This window comes from Perca fluviatilis, chromosome 14, assembly GCF_010015445.1.
Source record: "Perca fluviatilis chromosome 14, GENO_Pfluv_1.0, whole genome shotgun sequence".
In the NCBI taxonomy this organism is placed as follows: Eukaryota; Metazoa; Chordata; class Actinopteri; order Perciformes; family Percidae; genus Perca; species Perca fluviatilis.
Window position 1 is genome coordinate 16,632,213 of NC_053125.1, and position 18,047 is coordinate 16,650,259.

The 18,047-nt window shown below is 40.1% G+C and overlaps 1 protein-coding gene across 1 annotated transcript in view; it reads left to right on the forward strand.

The window, feature by feature from the left end:
• zmp:0000000660 (arf-GAP with Rho-GAP domain, ANK repeat and PH domain-containing protein 2) overlaps nucleotides 1–18,047 on the forward strand; it is a 132,556-nt gene that overhangs the window by 67,459 nt on the left and 47,050 nt on the right. Inside the window, exons 15-16 of the mRNA XM_039821848.1 lie at nucleotides 7,410–7,535; nucleotides 16,385–16,529. Coding sequence (XP_039677782.1) covers nucleotides 7,410–7,535; nucleotides 16,385–16,529 — 271 coding nt within the window. The remainder of the gene's footprint in view (nucleotides 1–7,409; nucleotides 7,536–16,384; nucleotides 16,530–18,047) is intronic.

An 18,047-nucleotide genomic window follows, 5' to 3' on the forward strand; every position in this document is an offset into this window, starting at 1 on the left:
CCCAGAACAATCCTCACTCTTCACAACGAGTGTAAATTGGAGTACCTCTTAGTGTGAAGAAAACATTGCAACTGTGACTCTTCACACTGTTAATCACGCTCCCACTTTGTAAAAATAAAAATGACCCTCCAGTTCCCCTGGATACAGTGTATCAAAACAAAGCTGTCAGCCTGCGTCTCCCAGAACCTCTCCACTGTCCCTTCGCTCCACAGCAGCTCATTTGTAGCTCCAGCATTAGTACATCCTCTTATGGCAGAGCACAGTTACCTCATTACCTCCTTTTCTCTGCGTACATGTACGTGTGCGGGCCTCGACGGACCTCGTTGTCCCTCCCACACCTGCTCGCCCCAAAGCACCCTGGGGTACTGCAGAAGTATGTTCATTTACATATCCCCATCCCAGATGCCATTAAAAGAAGCCAATGGCAGCTCTCTGAGGCAGAGTCTCTTTTCGCATTTTAGGATCCCCTGAGGGCAGCTTCAATGATGGATTTATTCCTTATAGTCAAAGGCCTCCATTGAGGTGGTTTCTTGTATATTTTTAGGTTCCTTTATAATTTTTCATGTTCAGTGTGTTCTAAAATGTTACACTCTAGAGGCTACGTCAGCCACATAGATAAAAGTTAAAAATATGTATATAGTACATGGTTTGATTAGAAACATTTTTGGCACTGTTTAAGCTGAATTTTAAAAATGCACACGCACTGCCAAAGTCAAATATTTTTCTAAATAATCTATTGTGCTACAACTCATGTCTAACTGTTATGTCACCAGTATCTGTCCTGTCACTTGCCAGTGTGAACATGGTGATGGATAAGACACCAGCCACCAAATTCTGTGGATACTGCTCTTTGATCTGTGTTGTTACAACTTTTTGAATACTAATAAAGTCTTAGTAGTTAAGGAACCAAATCAGTAAGTGAAGAGCAGTGGGTTTGAAATTCCCCCAATAATCAGTGTCCCTGCAAAGCCTAAATTGGAAGTCATTACTGACAAAAGCGTTACCTGATGGACTGAAACTGTAAACGTAAAAACATTTCTCAACACCAAAATGAGCATTATAAATCCCAAAATGTGTCCGTTTCCCAAATCTTGCGGGCTAATTTAACAGTTACAGAGTATACTGATGTTGCCAGTGTTGCTGTCACATCCAGGTCTGTGGCTTAAATGGACAACACAGAGGACTATTTTGGCCAATGAGCAGTTTATTAACACACAAAAAAAGTTTCAGTCCTTGGACATGTCACTCTCTGTGTTGGTGCCACTGGTCTCTGTCTGTGTGGAAAGACAAGTTGGCAATTGGTTCTCAAACGCTGCAGGTGGGTAACATTAACAACTGAACTCCATCTGCCACTTGGCCTCACTACCAATACACCGATGTGCTGGCTTCATTTATACAAAATACACACCTACCAAGTCCTTTTTGTAATACATTTGGAATCTTCAGAAATGTCAGTTGATGACAAAACATATTAGATTAATGGTTCCCATTATTGGTTCCTCTACATTAGAGTAGTCGCTCTGAAGTTATTATTTACACAATAATGTTTCGGATTTAGTTTTCTGTGTTTATGTGGTAAATGCTGACTTGTTTCCTGCACCTGAACTCTAATATACTGACACGTCATTTGAAATCTTGTAGATGGATGTAAAATGTATTGTTTGATATACCTGTGGCTTTAAATCCATGTTACTGGAAAATGTCTTATGTTCGACCATCTAGATACTGACAAATGTCAAAGATAGTTTTATTGATGAGTCACTAGTCACAATGGCCACTTGGAGCAGTGCATATATCAACTCAAAGTTGTTATAGTAAATATTAAATAGTGCCGCTTTAAAGCAACTGTGTATAATTCCATACTTAGGTGCTTCTCAGAAGAAAGCAGTGCCATACTTGTCAACAAACTTATGCCATTAGAACTATTTGTAAAATGCTAAACTCATAAAAATTCTATAATAAGATTTTTGCTGTGAACAACTTGTGTATTGAAGCAAGACAGTGAACCCCTGCCAGCTATTTCACTGTAAATCTCTGGATAAAAGCATCAGCTAATGCCTAAACTGTAAACAGAGCAATGTAAACATGTAAATTGTGTTTTATGGTGGCTCTTCACTTCACCCAGGAGGCCATTGTACTGTAAAACCAAGCTAAACAGCAATGCCTCTTACTGTTGACATCATTCTGCTTCTTCTTAAATGACACACTACGGGATTTGGAGCCAAAGAAGTTTTATTGTTGCCACCCTAGCATCCCTGATGCCTCGAATCTCTGAATCACGCGGCACATTAAAAATTTATCCAGCAGGCTTTCTGTGCGGATAATAAAAAGATGAACACACAAACACACACACGCACACGCACATGCACACACTAAATCAGAGGCCCTGTTTCATCTCAAGTCTCCATTCCACTCTGTTGTTAGCAACTTCACAAGGCTCTGCCAGTTTCTTCAATGCTTGTAGTTGTCGTTTATGTTTTTAACCCAACATGGCATCATGACTTTGTGTAAACATACACAACACTTTCCTAAAGCCAAATGGCGTGTTGTCTGTACGCATTTTGAGCTATCCACGTGTATGTCTACGCTGTATACAGCAGATGTAAACATATCGCGAGAACGTGACGTGCTATCGTGAGAACGTCACACACGTGTAAAAAAAAAAAAAAGGTTGGGTTTATGAAAAGAACACAGGGGAAGGCTTTAGTAACACAAAAAAGCGACAAAAACACGCTTAGTAAAACAATAAACGGTTGGGTTTAGGAAAGAAACATTGGGGAAGGCTTAAAAAAAAAAAAAAAAAAAACGATTGAAAATCGCCACACGCGGGACCCGATCCCAGCTCTCCTGGGTGAAAGTCCTGTGTTTGTCATTAGCGATGGCCACTGTTTAAAAGCTATCTGAAGCCCAAACTGCCTTGACAAAGCTGTCTGTTTGGATGCATGCAACGTTTTTAATAAATGTAATTAAAGCAGCTAATATCACCATGGACAAAATCATGAATGTACTAATTTGCTTTTTTGGTGATGACCTGGCCAAAGTAACAACACAACATCTAGAAAGTTTTGTTTTCACAATGATTCATTGTAGGATTATGATATTATTGCATTATGTAAATCTACATTGACTCATAATTTAACATATGGTTGGAAGAAGTAAAACACTGTGAACTCCCCACACACCCTGTTCAAAAAACGTTTCAGGCTCAGGATTTCTTTTCACTTTAAGCCTTGCATATGCCACTTTATGATATCAGTCTGTTTTAACCATTACACAAACTGTACGCTGGACTCTTAGAGGGTCAGGAGGTCACAAGCAGCTGCTGAGTGTTTTTAAGTCCAAGGTGTTTTTCCCTGGTTGAGTGTCTGTGTGGATGGTTTTAATTTGGAAGGGAAGTGCTTTTGACCAAAATGCGTTTGTGTGTGGCCTCTGGGTGAACCGCTCAGTGAATAAATTAGTGACTGTTTTTTACACTTGGAAATGTAGTCTTCTGGCCTCTTTTGTCCTTAGCTGACTTGTGCGTGCGTGCGTGCGGGCGTGCGAGCGGGCGTGCGTGCAGCTCTGATTACCCCACTGTCCACTGCTTGTCGGGGACCACTTTGTGACCGTTGCCGTGGGCGACCAGATGGCTAATTGAGCACTCTGTCATGTCACCTCCCTTCACTGGGGACTGAGCCAATCAGCACAGGCCAGACTTCTCAACTGCCGCCCCCACAGACATCACAGTCCCATCTTAACAGAGTCCAGCTTTAGGGGCCCAGAGGGACGGTTTAAAAGGCTCACAGAGAGAGCCTTGTTACAACTGATACAGCATCAAGCCATTGGCTTATTTACATTCTCTCAACCTTAGTGCTTGGAAAATTGTGTGTGTGTGTGTGTGTGTGTGTTAGTGTTAGTGTGTTAGACACACTTCCCTGCAGTTTGCGGATTAAATTCTGTTAGATTCCATGTATTTATGGTGCTGCTATTGGCAGACACATTGTCCGTATTAGATTCAAAGCTAGATTACAGATGTTTCTACCTAATGTCACCCACCCGGATCCTGATTGGCTCTGCATCCTTGGCATCACATCAAAAACATATTTCACTCGTTATAAATGGCTACAGTGCATACAAATGCCTGTATAACGCCAGATATGGTGGTGTTGTTGATGTGATTATTTGCTACTAGCTAGACCAATCATGGATGATGATGCTTTTGTTGAGTTTTTTTTTATGTTTTCGATCCCTTACTTAATAATAACTGTGTTGGAGGGAAAAAATATAATTTTTGAGCATATCAAATTCCCTCTTTTCTTGTCATGTAAAAACATAAAAATAATTTTGATGACTCATCTGGACCTTTGGGGTGGTTATATAAATGTATCCAATCAAATGTGATGTGGGCTGACTAGCTAATTCTAGCTAAAATATTGTAATATTAAAATACTCAATGTATTTTTTTTTCACAAATTAACCATATAATGAAATAAAAGAATAACCGACGCAAGGACACAGAATACAAACTTGAAAAACATTATTTTTCACTTCACTTTGAACATGGGAGGGGGGGGGGGGCTTATGGTATTTGTAATCACAAATCACAAAAATCTATACATTTTGTAGTATATTATATTTTCTGTAAAATCATTTAAGTTTCTATTAATAAATAATATATAAAATTACAAAATATATGTTTTGGGCTAATCAATTTAATATCCGACAAACATAATAATTTATGCAAAAATCAATCATTTGAAAATGCATTATGATCCACAAGTAGTCTGACTCACTGATCGGTAACATGGCCCACAATGGCTTCACCGTGAGATATTAACGGGATGGATTACACGGCATAAACTAAAGGACAAATTCCCACAGTATATATTGCCGTATTGTCATCCCTACTCGACTCTTACTTAAGATTTTAACCTTAAAAAAATATTCATAATGGGGCTTTACTTTCATGTCATCATGATTTAGTAATATTAGAATTTAAAAACACATTTCATTTAGGTGCTTGCATGTGATATATGCCACCCTTTTAATGTCATTTTTAGAATAATAAAAATTCAAAGATTATAAATGTGCATGCGGATGCAATTAGTTTGACACAATCTGCACACAGAACTCGCACATATTCAGTAGGGGTGTGCAAAAAACCGATTCACATTCGTATCGCGATTCAAGCTCTACTGATTCAAAATCGATTCATAGAATTCAAAAAATTCATTCATTCGAATTCACACTGATGCCTGGGCACTCTTGTCATCAAAAGAAGAACGAGTGCAGCAGAAGTAGTTTAGTCGGCGCAAACAATGGCAAACCTCACAGAAAGAATTATTCAACCTGCTCCATCCTCATTGAAGGGGAGAGTTTGGGCACATTTCGGCTTTTATAACCTTGAGGGCAAGATGGAACTTGATAGGAATTGGGCTATATGCAGGCTTTGCGAAGCGAAAGTTAAGTATTTTGGAAACACCACAAACTTGAGAACTCACATGGTACGCCATCACCCAGAGATTAACATTAAAACAACAACGAACAACAACCTAAAGTACCTAACATGCCAGTCAACCAACGCACTCTCTTTCAATGCTCTGAACTCCCACCGAACTCTGAACAAAAAGCTCTTTTTATTTAACATTTTATTTTATTTTATACTTGAATTAAATGTACTTGAAAGCTGGCCAAAGCTTAGCACTTTGCAGTTTTTAGTTGCAAAAGTTTTAATTTTTGTATGTAGACATATAAAGTAATATCAAACTACATTTAATTTGTTGTGTTTCTTTTCTTTTAAATTGTATGTCTACTGCAATCACATGGGAAAAGTAACTGCATTTACATACTGAGAATCGTTTTTGAATCGAATCTTGAGCCTAAAAATCAATATCGAATCGTGACATTTTCTGAATCATGCACCCCTAATATTCAGAATAAGCTGTCTTTTTAAATTAACTGGTTTATTTTTCTCTGTGGAATGATATGCGGCCCTGAGATGAGGCATTGGTGGTCACAGTAAAGGGTGGAAATGTCCCTTCAATTAAAAGTGGTTTCAATTAAAGTTATTTTACCTTGCTTGATGAGAGAGCTGGAGGTAGTGAAGATATAATCTGTAACATATTGCCAAGGCTCTGACAGAAAATTGAACCCCAGAATTGTAGCTAATTGAATTTGAGAACGATAAGGTTGAATGTGGGGAGCTTCTAAAACTAGCAAGAAAGGATGAGAAGAGGGAGTTTAGAAGAAAAGGAGAGAAATGATGAAGGTTTCTAATTTAAATGGACAAAGGACAAAGGAAAGGAAAGAACATAGAACATAAAACAATTTTTTAGCAGATACAGTACATGGAGGTTTGTGCCTTGAAATTCTTTCAGAACATCTTATCTTTGCCCCTGAATGCCCATGGGACCAGGTCATGACTAAACACACAGTAACTTTTATAATTATGTTTTATGCTTTTTGTGGGAAAAATAGATATACTGAGCAGCTTCATTGAAGCCCACAGGGAAATACTCTCCACATGGAGGTCAGAGCTCAGGTTTAGGATCAACAATAATAAAGCTGGTAGGGATCCAGAGTGTTGCTTAAGGGCACTTCAACAATGGGGAGCTATGCCATAATTGAGCCATGAATCCATGTTTTCTGGTTGACAGATCTTTTTAGGGATTTTAACTATAATAGAGTGGGATAATAAGATAGAATGGCATCTGGGATTAGTGCTGGACATCTTGACAGATAATAGATGCTATATTCTGTATAATGCTGTGTCCCACAAAGTGCACTGTGGGATTGCATACTTGATTTAACAGATTTAATACCATAGCTGGTGATTAAATATTTTCAGGGGAATCGTATCATGAGGCTGTGAAGACAAAATGTTGTTTCCCAAAGTGATGCTTCTTAGCAATTTTACATTATTAACAACCAAAAGGAATTTTTATATTTGAGTTTTTCTTCTATGAATATACAGCACTGAATTACAGTTTGTTGCATTGGACATCAAACTGATTATTATGTTATTTTGCTTACTGTGATTTATTGATATTGGGAAACCATTCTTAATGATATTGTGATATTATGTTAATCACTCCTAACTACAACATAGCCTAACTGTTCTGTTTTATTGAACCACTTTAATTGATTTAGTTATAGTCCTATAATATAGCCTGTCGTACCTTTTTCGTATAATCCAATGTTTTTTTTAATGGTTTATTCAAAGGTACGATAATTTCCTCTATACGTTCCATAAGGAACACTTAACCCTTCAGCTTATATGAAATTATGTTAAACATTAGTACTTGAATATTACAGCTTCAGGTAAAATGATGATACATAAGTGCAAATGAAGCATCAGACTGGTGCCACCATTACATTAATTGGGGAAACCCATTTCCATGCTCATTTACTGTGTCTCCCCCTCACTGTAGATTTCCCCAGACTTGAGCAGTGTTCGGAGTGCACCTTCCTGTCTGACGCTTCCCTCTTCATGGATGGCTTCCTCTACATCTCCACTGGCCCTGCCAAGACAACGCTGGACCGTCGCGGAAGAGATGGTTAGTGTAAATTCCATTTTTGCAAACCCCCGACAAGGCCAATCAATCCATCAATCCATTTGTATGCAATTTAAACTGCGTGTTTGTCAGAGGTCTACTCCAGTTAAGCGCTGGACGATCAATCAGTGTCAGTCAGTTGTCAAACTGCCAATCGTTTAATCCGTACACCAAACAGTCCAGTCAAAACGATCAATGAATCTGTCTTTCAAATGGATCGTTCCTCTGGGAATAGTTGTCAGACAGAAAGCTGTTCTTAGACGACACAGCAGTGAATGCTCTACGGAAGTACAGGGTAAATTAGGGCCAGGTTAAAAAAATTCTAATAAAAATATATTAAACAATTTTGGTACAGGTCCTTTCTAAATCCACCTGAGAGATGCTACCTCCGAAACTTCAGAATTCTCCTTATTTTCTCTTCTAAGGCAGTTTAAAACTTTTAATCAGGTTCCATTTCACAACCAACTCCTCAGCTGCTGCTGCATCTCCTGCTCTGCAATGGTCCCACTTCTCCCAACAGCTGGAGCGTTTCTTGGGCCCATGGGTAATTAGGAGAAGGAGCCAGCTTTGGATGCTGCCCCTGGGGAAGGGGGTTATTGAGAAGGTGGAGAATGAGGGGGGATGCAGGAGAAATGGGGGATAGAAGGTTTCCGGGTTGGGGTGACAGCTTGCAGCTACCTGCCACTTGAATAAGCTGTATCTCTCACGTCTTGGGCAAGACATCCATCTCCATTTCCATCAACGCACACATGCTCTGCTCTCATTGGTGGTTGTACCTGCTGGCTAATGAACAGCGCTGAGGTCTGAGAAATTGCCCCTTAGAGGAGAAGGAGAACTTCTTTCCAGAGTCTGTTGAAATCCTCATTATTTGTAGTGATGGAATTCATTTCCATTTATTTGTAGGATAATTTGAATGTATTGCAATTTGGGTCTTCATTTTTATGTTCGTTTACTGTTCAGATTCAGGCCACTTCCATATGTGGTCCTGAATCAGACCCAGATCTGATTTTTTTTTTTTCAATGTGGCTGCAGTGTGAACAACCAAGGCGGATTTGTTTAGACTTTTACCTCAATAACCCTCGCTGCGGCCTCTCTCTCCGCGGGGAGGGGTGGGGCCGGGTGGGGCCCCCTGCTCCTGGTGCGGCTGTCAACTGGGGCGGACTGTCCTCAGTGGGCCCCAACCGCGTCGCGTAGCCAGGGCGGGGACCGGATCACGTAAAAGGCGTCAGGGGTCTGTGGCGATGTCGGCAACCCACCCAACCCGTCTTGAAACACGCACCTATGCGTCTATGCGTCTATGCGTGCGCGAGTCAGAGGGTCGCCCCGTGGCGCAATGAAAGTGAGGGGTGACGCGCGCCGGCTGAGGTGGGATCCCGGTCCTTTGGGGTCGGGCGCACCACCGGCCCGTCTCACCCGCACCGTCGGGGAGGTGGAGCGTGATTGGTTGCGATAGGACCAGAAAGATGGTGAACTATGCCTGGGCAGGGCGAAGCCAGAGGAAACTCTGAATCTCTTTTCAACTCTTATTGTTCTTTTGCGCATGCGGATCAGTTAGAAACCGCAAACAGTTATAGGCCAAAAAAACAAATCTGAGCAAAAAATCCAAATTAGGCATTAAGACTTGCGGTGTGAACGTAGCTTAAGACTTAATCCTTTAAACCATGTTTTTGAAAAGAAATACCAAAACAATCCTTAAAGTTGAGGGGAGCTGCAGTGTTGGTTAATATTTATCAGTTGGTTCATCAGTATGAGCAACCTCTTTTACATTACAAGTAGTAATTTAATCCATCGTTGATATAGAAATATTGATTAGAGCAGCTTTAAGTAAGCATTTGTCTTTCCAGTGTGATTCCTCACGTTACAGTAATTGCATAAAAAGAACTCTATCTGCTGTTTGTATAAAAACCCATTGCTAGGACAATGTGTGGTTTGTAGTTCCACCAACAGATCAGTGAGCTCCTGCTTGTGATGGACTTAAGGCTACAGGTTTCCATTTCGTCGGGGTCCATTTTAGTCACTGTTGTGCATTTTGTACCGCTTATAGACACCGGACCATTCCAGTGTTTTCTCCCCTCAGATAAGTGCTTGTAATATTTCGACAGATAAACCCCCTGTTATGTCATCTATTTAATATGAAGAGCCATGCAAGTTTGGCCTTTGTGCTTTAATGGCACCTTAACTGCAGCTGCGGCTATTAAAAAATTCAGAGGAGTTGGGTTTAAAACTCAATGCATTCCAACTTCTTCAATCCCGAGGAAGCGCTGTCAGGACTTTGTGAGCACGGAGGGATGAGGTATTTTTGAATGTACTCTGGGATGCCTTTTGCTCTCAGGCTAATGGTTAGATGGTCTATAGATGCACCCAAGTTCTTAATAATTTATTGGTTGTGCTCAGGGCTTAATAAAAGCACTCTGCTACAGCATCTTAAACTTTTTGTCTGGAAACAACTCCAATAGGCTTTCATGCTTCCGCTGATGGGAGCTAAATTGAGATTATGACATAAGTTAATTTGGCAAGCAATTTTGGTAATGGCCTTGACGTAGGTGGCATGGGGGTTCATTGTGCCAGTTCACCATAATCAAATAAAATACTGTGCTACTTAGCGTTTGGCAAAAATATAGGGAATATAAATTAGGATTAGAAAAACAGTATTCCTTGTTTTATTTGTGCTGAAATCAAGGTTGAACAGGTTTATTCTCCACCGTGGCACCACTTTATTAGCTGTTTGCTGTTCGGTTGAGCTACGCTCCATATCAGCTTCACGCAGTTGATTCTAGAATAAATTAAGTCTCCCCCTAAACGGGTAGTGCTACTTTCACATTAAAGAGTATGGACATGCTTTGCGTGCAGCTGTGTGTGTCTGTACGCTCATGAGAGTCTTGGGAGGAAAAGAGAGACAGTAGGCAGTTACTGTCTGAAATGGTGAGTGGCAGCAGGGAAATGGCACCCCTAATTTCTGATTAGTTTTGTCTTTTCCTCATCAGCTGCGCTCTGTTTTTGCCTGCAACAGTAACTCACAACTGCCAGAGAGAGGAGAGGGAGGAGGTGGTGTGGAGAGAATTGAGAGAAGTAGAATTATGTTTACAGTTTTATTGAGGACACAAATCTGAGCCCATATGAGGATTCAATTACTTGCATCTACAAAGCTGGAGTCAGTTTTTTGATAATAAACTAAATATTCTTTATAGTTTATGCCAAAACAAAAATAGTTGTCAAAGGATGTTAAATGATGGAAGTGGAGTTTATATGCAGTCACATTTATGTTATTCTGTTTTATATTTTATGAGGAGTACACAAAGCCTGTATAAACAATTTGTCTTTATCTAATATGCTTTTGGAGTGCTCATATTACTGTGCCTCTGCTTGCCTAAATGAGTGACTAGTTGCTGTTGCTTCTGCCAGAAATACATTGCAGATAGGGTTTTTTTCTCTCTCTTTATCTTATGCCATATCTGTCCATTTTTCCCTGTAATGAAGTGGGCTGTAATTCTGGCACAGACAGATCGTTCAGATCCCTTCAGTTTCTCGATTTCCATTTCCAGCCCCCCTGACAAGCTGTCCAGCAGATGTCTCCATCACAGATATTTTAGTCTGATGGTGAGATAGGCAAAAGATTGGCGGAAGGGGGAGAGGTGGGAGAGCGAGAGAGGAAAAAGGGTGATTCAGTGGAAAGGGGCAGCGCCTGCTTTTTCGATGCATACTGAAATGAGTGTCTGTGCCATGTCGATAAAAAGTTTAGGGGGACATTGGGTAAAGCAGTGCAGTTAAGAATAAAGCTGGAGACAGAGTCAAAACTTTTATAGTAAATATGTGATTGTGTAACCTGGGCCATTCAGTCAAGGAACAAAATGACAGTTTAATTGCCACATTGATGACGTGATTAGACTAATCAACCTGCTCATCCTGCATACTTGGAGCATTAAGCGAATTTTACAAATTGTCGAAGTGAGAGAGGAGGTGAAAAAAATGGAGAAAAAGAGAGATTCCACATTTCCTCTGGAAAATGCTATGCAGGGAGCACTCTTGGCGTACAAGCTAATTGGCCCAATTTAGATGGTGGAGGCATATACCACGGTTGGCTTCCGCTAGCGCGGTCTCTGGCGGGTGGTTGCGGACTCCCGCGGAGAACGGCTGGGCCGCGGGGCCATTGCTGAGTGTGGGGAACAGCTGGCAATGGACGCAGCTGCTTGATTGTAAATCAAGCACTATTGTTCCCCCCCATTGCACGGGTGCTTGTGTAGAAGCTAGTAGTATCCCACCCGCTTAGGAAATGCTGCACCACAAACAAAGAAGGAAGAAGGATGCGTGCGATTCGGTGATGTGCACCAGTTTCCTGGTGGAATATCTTGAAGGGATCCAAAAGCATTCACTGCTGTGTTAGGAAATAAATTGTGCCACATATCCCAACATAGCTGAATAATAGTTACATTCAACTAAGTAAAGCTCATTGCAGCTATTCCACATTTACACTGTAGTCATTATGGAACTGAAATGACAGCGACACCACTGGTTAAGTGTTCTATATTGGGTCATATGGGTGCATCTTCCTGCCTGGTTTGAGATATTCTCTTACCTTCAGGCCTCCATGAAAATGGCTAATTCCTGTCATCATACCCTCTTCTGTCTTCTCCTCAGTCTACCAAATCCCTCCTATTCATTTACAATGCAAACCCAAAAGGGAAACTGTATTTGAAATTACATTTGTCAAACATTTGTAGTCTCTCAACACCTTTTGGCCCCCCTTTAATCCCTCTCCTTTCCTAACCTTCTGTGTCCTCAGTCTGATGTGGGCATCTGTTCTTGTGGCTGTGCTGCCTATTATTAGGATAATTCTTCAGAAACGGGTTGGTCGAGTAGTGAGTCCATTCACTGTCTGGACCCAGGGTCCCGTAGCAATTTGCGTCCTGGATTCACAGTGGGATTTTTAGTGTCTTTCTCCTTGGGGTTGAGAGGAAATTAGAATTTTTTTTTTTTTCCTTTTATTCAGTGATGAAAGATTTTGTCCGAAAAAGTTCAAGGAGACAGGATCTGTATTGCCTACCATATGTGCCAACATGAAGAAGCGATGTATTAATATTCCTGATGTTTTAGGACAATCTATACAAAGTAATGTCTGTCTCTGCGCCGGCGACAGCTAGGGCCGGAGGCATTATGTTTTCGGGTTGTCCGTCCTTCCATCCTACCGTCTATTCTCATGAAAGTATGGAACAGAACGACTTGAAGGAATTTCTTCAAATTTTGCACAAACTTCCTCTTGGACTCACGGATGAACTTATTAGATTTTGGTGGTCGTGGTTACTGTGATTTTCGTAACACATTTTTGTTGTAATCATGACATTCCACACAAATGTTTATTAATTTAAATTGAGAAATAAATGACATTTTATACCCAACAGGTCAAAGGTTAACCAAAAGTGCTTTTCTGGCCATTATTCAAGGGCATGACTCAGGAACAAAAGGGGAGATTGTGACCATATTTCACATTTGGTCAGATACTGAATTGGTGACACTAATCTTAAAATTGTGGCGATTGTATAGATCTTCTGTGCTGCCAGGTTGACAGTGTGTGACGCATCCACGTAATGCCATAAAAAACACTTCAAAACACTTTCAAAGTCTTCACTACTACTACAATATACATGGATGTAAACTGCAACTTGACTGGTTTGGCGGAGGCAAACAACTGCAAGGCAGTAATTTGAGTTTAAAAATCTTTTGTATTATTATTTATATTGATCTAGTTATCCAGTAATTTACAATGAAAAAGGCAGAAATGAGTTTGTTTTTGTACTTCCTTTCATGTTAATCATCTTGGGTTTTCATCAGATTTTTACCTTAGGGCCCCAGGTTTAGGAACTACTGGTCCGAGGCAGTGGTTTTCAACCTGTTTCCAACCTGTATGGCTTGCAGCTTTGTGAGGCTGATATTTCCTTTGTAAATACAACCAAACTGTTAGATAGATAAACCAAAGTATTGGACAAATTTACATTTATTTACCAAATGATGGTGCTAGATGAAAAGTCAAGCATTCACAAAAGTTCACAAAAAGCATTAATGTCAGTACTAGATTGCATGGTAATAAATCCAGCAGTTGTCAGCTCAAAACCACAAATGTCAACTTGCTGGTGCCACTAGAGGAAGTCAGGGGATTAGGATTTATTGTCTGGGAGAAATGAATGGCTGTTTGACAATCCATCTTGCAGATGTTGAGATATTTTACTGGATGAGTCAAGAAGTTGACCTGCTGGTGGCGCTAGATGAAAAGTCGGGGGATCATCAAAGTCATTAGGATTTATCCTTTGGACAGTGTAGATATCTGTGCTGAATTTTATCGCAATCATTCTGATAGTTGTTGAGCTATTTCAGTGGTGGACCCAGCAACAAACTGACCAACTTTGCCATCCGTACAGCCATGCTGCTAGCTTGGCTAAAGAAAGCAGAGATTAATGGAACATATTTAAAATAATTGTGGCAGAAATGTTTTTTTTTCTCCTTTTCTGTTGCAATAAGCATCTTGTGACCCTTTAGATTTATCTTGTGGCCCTAGGTTGGGAATCATTACCCTAGACAATACCTGTTTGGACTTGCCATTATATCAGTCCACACAAACCTCTGCAACCACAAGAACTATTATAAAGCTAAATGCCTAGAAAATTAATGGGATTACAGTTTTCTACCAGCTTATGATAGCAGTTGACTTCAGTGAGGAAATCAAGTGTGCCTCTTAAGAAGATGATTGTGTGAGTGTTTCAGATGGTACAAATTCAACTACTCAGTTATTACCCTATTATAGGAAGGACAAAGGGAAGGAAGGCAAAATTACAGGAAAATATTACGCAAAATAAGACTTAACTATCCCCTGGTGGGAAATGATGGAAATGACATTTTCTCAAAAATGTAGGCAATCCAGGGACACATTTGGAACATTTGGACGATCTTTCCTGTCACCAAGACAACAGTGCATCCTGTCAGATAGATTGGATTGGAAATTACTTTAAATACCAGAGTCTCTCTCTATCTCTCTCTCTCTCCCACACATACAAAACTGCTACATGCACGGTTGGTCTCGGATAAAGATGATTCTTCAGCTGCAAAGTGGGGTCAGAAGAACAGTATTTTCTAAATGCCACAGTAAGCAACAATATATTAGTCATTTTTCAGTGTTAAAAGCTGTCTGTGTCCAGATTGTTTTTTGTTTTTTTGACAGAAAAGGCAGAGAAAAAGTCAGAGAGCCATACAGAGAGGCAGTGCAAGGGTGAATAGGGTGAAACTGACATCCTCCTTTCCTATGCTTATCACAACCTTTTTCTTTTAACAGCCAGTTGTAGACACTTCCTTTTTTATTGGAACTATATCTGTTCCTTCAGAAACATCACACACAGTTGGCAGAGGAATGCACAATTAGCATATTCATGAGATGAATGCAGTGGAAACTTTGGAGTTGCAAGCGACAGGGGGTGTTGTGTGTGTGTGTGTGTGTGTGTGTGTGTGTGTGTGTGTGTGTGTGTGTGTGTGTGTGTGTGTTCAGGAACACAAAAGCAGATGGCACGATGACTTTGAAAATCCAAAATTAGGTATGTTTTCATGAACTTCATGCTCATTGGCTATGTAAATCGCACAGTCAGACAGTCATGAAAGACAATATTGTGTGTTTTCCAGCTTTTCCACTGAGATCATGTTTGTTGATTGAAATCTGCTCGGTACTTGGAGTCTGTTAAGTCTTTTAATTCTTTGTGTGTGTGTGTGTGTGTGTGTGTGTGTGTGTGTGTGTGTGTGTGTGTGTGTGTGTGGGGCACTTACAATAAGCTTGACTTAGTTGTCCTCTAATGGACAGAGGAAAGTGGGACTGTCTCCTCACATAAGTCATCTAATTGGCATCATCAAACAAACTTACGGTAATCTTCTGGTCTTCAACAGTGAGATGTTTCTTTAGACTGTACTTTTACTGATTACAGTATGGATGTTCTTTTTTCTCTAGCGTTGTATCTTTGATGTTGATTCTGGAAAAATGTTCGCTTAAAACCCTGGCCTTCAGGTGGTGTGATCTTTTTACATTTGCCTGGTTTGGCTTTGGTTTTTAATTTCAATGCACCGTTAAGAAGAAGAAAAGTTAACTACATGATGCTTAAAGGGTGATTATGTGGCTTTTACAAGAAAAGATAAAGACATATTCCTCTATTGCAATACAATGCACTTTTGCTGCATTCAGTTCACTATGTGTTTTTGCTGCTGCAGCCTTACTTGGTCTGGTATGACAAGTAGCCTTTGATGGATAATATTAGCAAACGTAAGGTAGACACTGCTGTCTAACTGACATTACTGAGTCAGTGTGCTGTATTTATGACCCTTCCCTATTTGTCCTACCATATGTTCCACCATTATTAGTAGGCCATAGAACATTTCAATGGCTTTATCACAACAACAACAACAACAACAACAAAAAACAGAAGTCAAGTTTGTTGCTTCCTGGTTTTGATCTCTTTCCACTTGCTCTAATTTAGGTTTCCTCATAAAGGCAAAGTGACTGAGAATTGTTTTATTAATTAAGAAATGTAATGTGCCATTATACTGTAACACCACTTGTGGCAATAGGGGCTGCTGTTCAGTAAAGTGCCATAGTCTTGCTTTAAGATCTGCATTTAATATTTAGAAGATTTAAGGTTTAAAGGATACATTGAAGTCATATAATAATACTTTTTTTTCTCATGACCGTAGATACTGTCCTCAAACAACCTGGTAGGATTAGCTTTAGTATGTGAAGTAGGTAATACAAAATGTGTAAATTCTGTATGTGGTCTATCTTACATTTGTCTGTATATTTTTGTGCTTACATGATGATGTGTATATTTCAGACATGGCACGTCGTTGGTGTACATTGGAGGGCGGCTTCCTGAGTTACTACGAGAGCGAGCGAAGCTCATCGGCAATCGGCAGGGTGGACGTCACCGAGGTGGTTAGCCTGGCTGTCAGCAACACAGCAATGATGACTGGAGCAGGGTATGAACACACACATACTAAGACACTACTGTATGTACATATTGCTGCTGTTTTGTGAAAACATTTTACGTCCAAAAATCTGCTGTCAACTTTTGAGGCTAGATCAGAAAAACTTGATTTGATTTTGAGTAGTATTTTCTTCACCTAAACATTTAAGGATTAAATGGTTTAGGATAGATTTCCACAATTGAAGTCAAACCTTGAAAATCACCTAAATATGGTTATTGGAGTGTTAATATTAGTATATAATATTTAATATTGATCTAAATCCTGTGTATTAAGTGATCATTTACACGTAATTCATACTTAACAGCAGTGCAGGTGGGCTATAGGGCTTTCATTTACACTCAACATTCAATTTTGCTCTAATACACACATACATACACATACCCATTTACAATGAGATTTTAAAATGCCAATAAATCATAATTTATATGTGATTGTTCAACCTGCTTTGAGGACACACATGCCATACATACACAAATGCCTTTCATATGATTTATTTTCTTTTATTTGGCTAAATTACATTTACTGTAATCCATATACTAACATAAACACACAGACACATAAACACAGGTTTCTGCCTAGTTTCTCCACCTCGTCATATGTCTCATTAGCATAATCTTAACTTGAGCATTATTCAATTTAACAGAACCTATCACGGCTTTATGAGTGCTATATTTCCTGTTTACTTTGGCGGAGATGCAGGCGAAGGGCACAGCTTTAACTGCCCTCCCTCCGTTCACTTTACCGTGCCGCCTCCCCTATCGCTTCTCCGATTATGGTTTACTTAAAAAGTTGCTCTGACAACAAACTTTTCTTTATTTTTTTCTGGAAGTGTTACAAAGACACTAAGACTAAACAGATGTCTCGATCCTTTTCTGCTCACCCTCTCCCATTGGGTCGTTCTGTGTGTGTGTGTGTGTGTGTGTGTGTGTGTGTTTGTGCGTTTGTGTGTGTGTGTGTGCTTCAGAGAGAAGAGTCTGAAAATGGCTTTTGATTAAAGCATAAGCCAGGTCCTTAATGACAGCAGCAGATGTTATGAAGAGAAAACAATGCTTTTATTTGTAAATGTTATGTATACAGCCATTAGAAACACATCTGGCCAGCTAAAACTATGACCTTTCTAATGAGCTGGACACAAACAAACAGTCATGACAGGTTACAATGATGATATTGTGCGTGCACAGACGCTACAAAGCAACAGTGACATGTGCCATTTTTAGCTTAGCGCATACATCCCAGTTACAGGTCATGGCATCGCCCCCCGAAAAGCTATTATTTCTCTGTTGTTAACGGTCATAATGGCTGTACGTTTCAATAGATTAAACTTTGCCTCACTCCCTCTCAGTTCTGCAACTTCCAGCGTTCCCAGCATGCCTGCGCGCAGAGCGAGCAGGGACGCTTCACCTCTTGACTGTCTGCTGCTCATGAATATTAACATATGCAGATGACACACTCCCACCAGCAGCCTATCGCCACGCTACAGGAGGCTGTAGGTGCCGCTTCCATTAAGCA